Source organism: Trypanosoma grayi, assembly GCF_000691245.1.
Source record: "Trypanosoma grayi strain ANR4 Tgr_1056_V1, whole genome shotgun sequence".
Classification (NCBI taxonomy): Eukaryota; Euglenozoa; class Kinetoplastea; order Trypanosomatida; family Trypanosomatidae; genus Trypanosoma; species Trypanosoma grayi.
This window is the reverse complement of record NW_008826675.1, coordinates 1-5,662: the sequence shown is the minus strand read 5'-3', so window position 1 is coordinate 5,662 and position 5,662 is coordinate 1. Positions and strand designations below refer to the sequence as shown.

The 5,662-nt window shown below is 47.8% G+C and overlaps 3 protein-coding genes across 3 annotated transcripts; all 3 read right to left on the bottom strand.

The window, feature by feature from the left end:
• Positions 1 to 36: 36 nt before the first annotated feature.
• DQ04_10561020 (hypothetical protein) lies at positions 37 to 1,749 on the bottom strand (the record flags this gene model as incomplete). The annotated part of the gene is made up of 1 exon (XM_009316288.1): positions 37 to 1,749. The coding sequence occupies one exon, from the start codon at positions 1,747 to 1,749 to the stop codon at positions 37 to 39; it is 1,713 nt and encodes a 570-aa protein (XP_009314563.1).
• A 436-nt stretch (positions 1,750 to 2,185) lies between these two features.
• Positions 2,186 to 3,298, bottom strand: DQ04_10561010 (hypothetical protein; the record flags this gene model as incomplete). Its single annotated transcript, XM_009316287.1, has 1 exon — positions 2,186 to 3,298. One exon carries the CDS (start codon positions 3,296 to 3,298, stop codon positions 2,186 to 2,188), a length of 1,113 nt encoding a protein of 370 aa, XP_009314562.1.
• A 430-nt stretch (positions 3,299 to 3,728) lies between these two features.
• Positions 3,729 to 4,790, bottom strand: DQ04_10561000 (hypothetical protein; the record flags this gene model as incomplete). Its single annotated transcript, XM_009316286.1, has 1 exon — positions 3,729 to 4,790. One exon carries the CDS (start codon positions 4,788 to 4,790, stop codon positions 3,729 to 3,731), a length of 1,062 nt encoding a protein of 353 aa, XP_009314561.1.
• Positions 4,791 to 5,662: the final 872 nt, after the last annotated feature.

Here is a 5,662-nt window from a genome sequence, read left to right as displayed (position 1 = left end):
GGGGGAACAAGGCGGTCAGGCCCTGGCCTCCCGTTCCTAATTTTTGAGGTAATTGACATCAATGGCCTCCGGCAACTCCACTTGCCCCGCGCTTTCGATGGCAGAAACGGGCCCCAGGGCATTCTCCAACTCCTTGAAAAGATTCCGCCCCCATCCGCTCACCACCGTGTAAATTGGAATGGGTACTGCACGCCATTCGCCAAACGCGGACTGCGTCACGCGTAAAAAGGCTGCTGCGGACTCTTGGTCGATAACCCCTTGACGATATTTAGAAAGGGGACCTTGGGCGTCACCAATAAGCTCCTTAACCTTTTCAACCGTCGCTTTGACATCGCCAAAACAGTTTTCCAAGGTTTGCCGTTGCCGTGCGCTCCTGCCCTCCACCTGTGCAAGGAGCTCTCCTTCTAAAGTGTTCAACTTCGCATGTATGCGTTTAAATTCTTCACGCAACTCTTCAATCCGTTCTTGTTCGCATCTCTCGATATCCCTTTCGGCAGAACGAAAAAGCTCCGTCACAGTGCCAACTTCATTTGTAAACGTCACAGCATTTTGGACCCACATCTCCAGTCTTTGTGCCTCATGCTGCACTGCATCAGCCAGCAACATGCAATTTTCTTTGGTATAACCCTCATAAAAAAGACAATGACTGCACAAGAGTTTTTTCTCATCTGGGCACCAAAATTCCACCTCCTTACCCAGGTGTTTGGGACAGTTCACAATCAAATCATGATTGAAATTAGTGGATGGCTTCTGTGGAGAGCCAATCGCACCACGTTGCCTATTTGCTTCTTCTCTTACTCTTCCAAAGTCTTTCTTGGGATCGTCCTGCCGTTGTAACTTTTGAGTCTTGCTTGTCCTTGAAGAGTCCGTGCCATCTGTTACATTGGAGTAGTTCAGCTGACGAGCATCACATCCTTCGATAGTCACAATAAACCGCGGGACAAACTGATGAAAGTGAAAAAATACAAAGGCACCACAAGAAGCCACACGAATACTGTCGTACCCATCATTGTTTAGAGACTTGAAGCACTCTTCTATTGGAAAATGCTGCAAAAGTCGGACTTCATCTTCCCCTAGGCGACGTGACTTGCCAACCGCGGCGTCAAAGGCAACAAGACACCAGCCGCGGCGTATAAGTTCTGCTGGCCGATCCTCGAGAGTGTGCACCGCAATTCCATTATCACGGTAAAGGACAATGCCACTAGAGCAAAGCGCGTCCCTATCATCCGCCATCTCAAATAAACGTCCCTCTTTGATGTTAGCCAGAGTCTTTGGGCTACATAACTTCCACATGAGTTCAACACCTCCTGTGGGTCTATGTAGTGTGGCCAATCGCTCGCGGAAAGCTTGAACAATCTTACGCGTAGCGGGGATCTCCTTAACTGTTGAGGGTAACATTTGCGCCCCACCTTCGCTCATATTAGAGAGGAATATACTGGCACGCGAGAGTACAACAGCTGTTGGGTAGACATTGAAGGCACTCAGCGAAGCTGTAGGGACATCCGCTGAGGGACTATGCCTCATAACCTCCACTGCACTGCTTAACCGAGCCACACCGCCTCTTCCTACATCTGCTTTGCGTATTTTGTACAACCGCCATTCCTTCTGAAGCTCGCCCACTTGTTGAGGGGTGAAGTTGCAAATCTCCTCCGCGACAAGTTGGAATAAACTGTCGTTGCCGGTCAAGTCATCTAGAGTGTACCCTGCGGCCTTCAGCTTCTCTGTAAAGACACACCAGAGATCGCTCATCTACAGAAGCAATTGAAGATATAAAGCTAAATTCAAGATCTCCCCCTTTCTTTTCGTCTTCTTTTTATATCACTATATACTTTCTGCACGACAGCTGCGCAGATTATGTAAATACAACTCAATAAAGGAAGGATATATATATATATATATATTACACTTCCCCGCAGGTGAAGCGAAACAAAGGAGAGAAAAACAACCAAAGAAAGAGTGATTCGGGTGCGAGGGGGCGGATTAAGGAAGGAACGTAACATATAAACCAAAAAAAAAAGAGAGCCATATCCCCCCCTACCAACAACAAATGCCACAGGGATGTGTTGTGCATAAAGAAGCCACAAAACTGTGGGGGAGGGGGAGAAATCACAGAGGAGATAGAACGCAATTATGATTCCTGGGGAGAGGAGGGTAAAGGGGGAAAATCCACCGTTCCTTCGGACACCTACGCAAGGCTCTTTCGCATCTTCCCAACTCTTCGTTTCAGATGTGCGTACTGCGCGGCCAATCGCTCAACCTCTAGCGCCAACATTTCTCGTTCAGAATAGTCCCCCGACCCAACCCCATCCTTAGGTATGAAAGACACAGCTCTTCGCTGACGATTCGTTCTTCCCACAGAATCATGAAATGAGGAATTCTCCCCACTTTTTCGCGGGTGCACAGAGGCTTCGATTCCTGCTGCCATCGGATGGCTCACTGAAACGGCGAGCAAGTGACCCGCCTCGGGTGGTGACGCAAAAGAAACGTCATTTTTCTCACCAGCATCATTTGCTATTTCATTTCCCTGTTTTGGCCCCAACGACGACCTCAACAGTGGCGTTGTTTTCATCGCCCGCCTCTCCAGAGATGTGAGCAGAGTTACAACCTGTGCTTCTCGCTGAGCTGCCTTGAGGTAGGCTTCATTCGCTTCCCTCATCTGCTCCTTGAGCCTTTTTTTTTCATCCTTTAGTTTCTCAACCTCACTTGGACTTTCAAGACGAATACTGAAACTCCCCACTGTGTTAGGTAGGCTTGGTGATCTACTTTTTACATCCACGTCTTTTACATTTTTGTTCAACCTTCCCAGGTGTTTCCTCAAGCGAAGAATTTCTCTTGAGAGAGAATTGATGGACTGCTTCATTTCCAGATAATCCCGCCTTTGTTTTGCCTCACCGCGATCTCTCCCCTGTAGTGCTTCGGCAGCGAGTGTGAGGAATGCATCGGCGTCATTGACCTTGTTTGCGGCCTTCAGTCCACACTCACGAGCCGTGATTAGTCGTGTCTTGAGTTCCGATACATCCTTAGAGCCCGGCAAAAGAGGGACAACGGCATCCACTTCCTTTTCCCAGTTGGCTTTTTCCTTTAGAAGTCTATCCAAACGTGCCTGCCTCAACCGAACTTTATCCTCATCACGACGTAAGAGCACAGTGAGACGTTGAATCTCGCTCCTTTTTTGCACTGTCTCACTGCGAATGCGGCTAATTGAGCGAATGCTATCTGACTGCCTTGTCAGACTGTCAGGCTTCACCACAACATCGAGGGAGGCGTTTTCCCGCAGCTGTCTGAGTGCCACAGCCATCACCGCCACCTCTTAACAAGAGACGCGTGGCTCGACCAAAAGGGGAGTGAAGGTAGGGGCTCCGCTTGCTGCCCCTATTCTTAGCTTTGCATGGATTCAAATACACACACACACAGAGAGAGAGAGAGAGAAGGTAAGAAAAAGAAAGAAAGAATGAACAAAAGAATAGAGAATCACACTAGATACATGGACGCCAACACAAGAGGCAGAACCAAAAGTACAGATCGTCTGATCATTTTCCAAACCAATTTTTCTTTCTTTTTCTCTTCTTATTTCGTCACAGGAGCATCAGTCGATCCTTTGACACCGAACCACGCGATATGCCAGCCGCCGCCTCCATAACCACCCTTTCTACACTTGGCATCAAGCGAAGAGAGAAATACAGCACACACACACACACACAAACACAATCAAACAAGGACGTGCGTGGCTACAGCTGCCGCATCAACACATCCTTACAATAGTCCACCTCAAAGTCCTCCAGATCTTGCAAGTTTAGCGTCAGCGTCCACAAACCATGCGCCCTCACCTGCCTCCCTTCACTCACTGGAGCGTTAGCCATGGCGAGCGGGTCCATCGACTTCGTGACTGCCCATTTGCGCTCCAGTGAAAGCTCCTCCCGAAGGGAGTCCTGCATTAGATTCACGATGATGCGCCCAACGGTCACAACTTCCCACGTGTGATCGGTCTGCTTGCGCCTGATCTTGGAGACCCGCTTCAACGAGTCAGCCTCCTGCACAGCCCACGCCGATAAATGAATGTGTCGCGGGCCTTCACACGTCCCGAAAATCATGTAATCAAAATTACCGGTTTTTGCAGAGACATCAATGGCACAAACGTCGCGAACCTTAAGCGATCGCAGCACCTCGACGAGCTCCACGACATCTTCCATGTGCGCCTTCCGCGCGTCCTGCCATGCTTCATCAATGGCACCCTCCACCTCCATTTCAAGCAACATTTCTGCAAATACCTCGTCATCGTAAGGGAGAGAAACATCCTGATCACCAACGTCTCCAGTAGATGAATGCTGAGCACCTGCAATACCGCCGCCGTGATCTTCGTCTGATACGCAAAGGGCGTCATTGGAGGAAATGACGCTACGGCTGTTAGGCCGAGGTTCTGGTCGCCCACGTCGCGGGTGGGCGAGTGGGATACGGAACCGCGAATACTCTTGTTCATCAGGGGCCTCCTCTTCTCGAGTGACGCCAATGGCAGGCTGTTGCTCTTCCCTTGGCTTTGAATGAATATCCTCCAAATTATCGAGATCCAAATCCACAAAGTCGCTTGCACTGCCATGAGTATCGGCCGCCGCAGTCACTGTTGCTACCCACCGCACCGCTGCAGCTTGGTGGTGTGCTGCTGCACCAAACATACCACCCAATCTCCATGAGGGTAAGTGCCGTCCCTGAATGCACCGACGCATCGCAGCCATTGTAGTGACAGCCGCATTCACATGACAGATGATGATCGGAGTTTTGAGACGCAACCGCATGCCGATCGACCTTCCCCTTCAGATGAAGAAAAAAAATATGTTCAGGGCAACGACACCCTTCCACTATGTTCAGAGTGTGACCAGAAGTAAATTAGATAAAAACACAAAAACAAAGAAAAGAAGAAGGTCTAAGATGAGCATTAAATACGATTAAAGAATCGTTAGACAAACAACATCCAAGCGAAAACAATACAAAAACGCGGATCAAATTGCACGACTTGTCGACGAATGTTGCTCTTTTAATACACTATGCTCTTGTACTTGTTGCAGTCACAATCACACCAAACTAGAGTTCACTTTGCCGTCCTACTGATGACCCCATTCGGAAAGGATTGCACGTGGGCACATAGAGACAGAGACATTCTCATCACAGTCCGGCAAGGTTTGTATTCTTTTCTCTCTCCATCTGACCTACATAGTTCTACCACCAAGAGTGTGAGAAAATAAAAAAAAATATGGCTGAAAACGACGAATGCGCCCAAGAGGGGTGATATCCAGTCAATGTGACTGATCGAAGAGATCTAGAGCATCTAGGACTATACACAGCGGATTCACAGCGACCAGTGAGGAAGTGGAGCCAGAGACGGGAAACGAAAAAAAAAAAGCCGCTTCTGAATTCTAAAACTTCTTCCCATTTTTGCTATTCAAAAAATGAATAGCGTAAAGGTAATGTGAGGGGCTCCGACGTTGCTGTTAATTCTAAAAAAAAAGCAAAGAAGCTGAAAAAACAATACAAAATAAAAGACACAAATGCATATATATATAATATATATCTATTATATGATATATATCTATATATTATGAATAACCACCCCACAAAAATTCTTAGTCTATACACATGTCCTTTTCCCAAACGTATATATATATATATA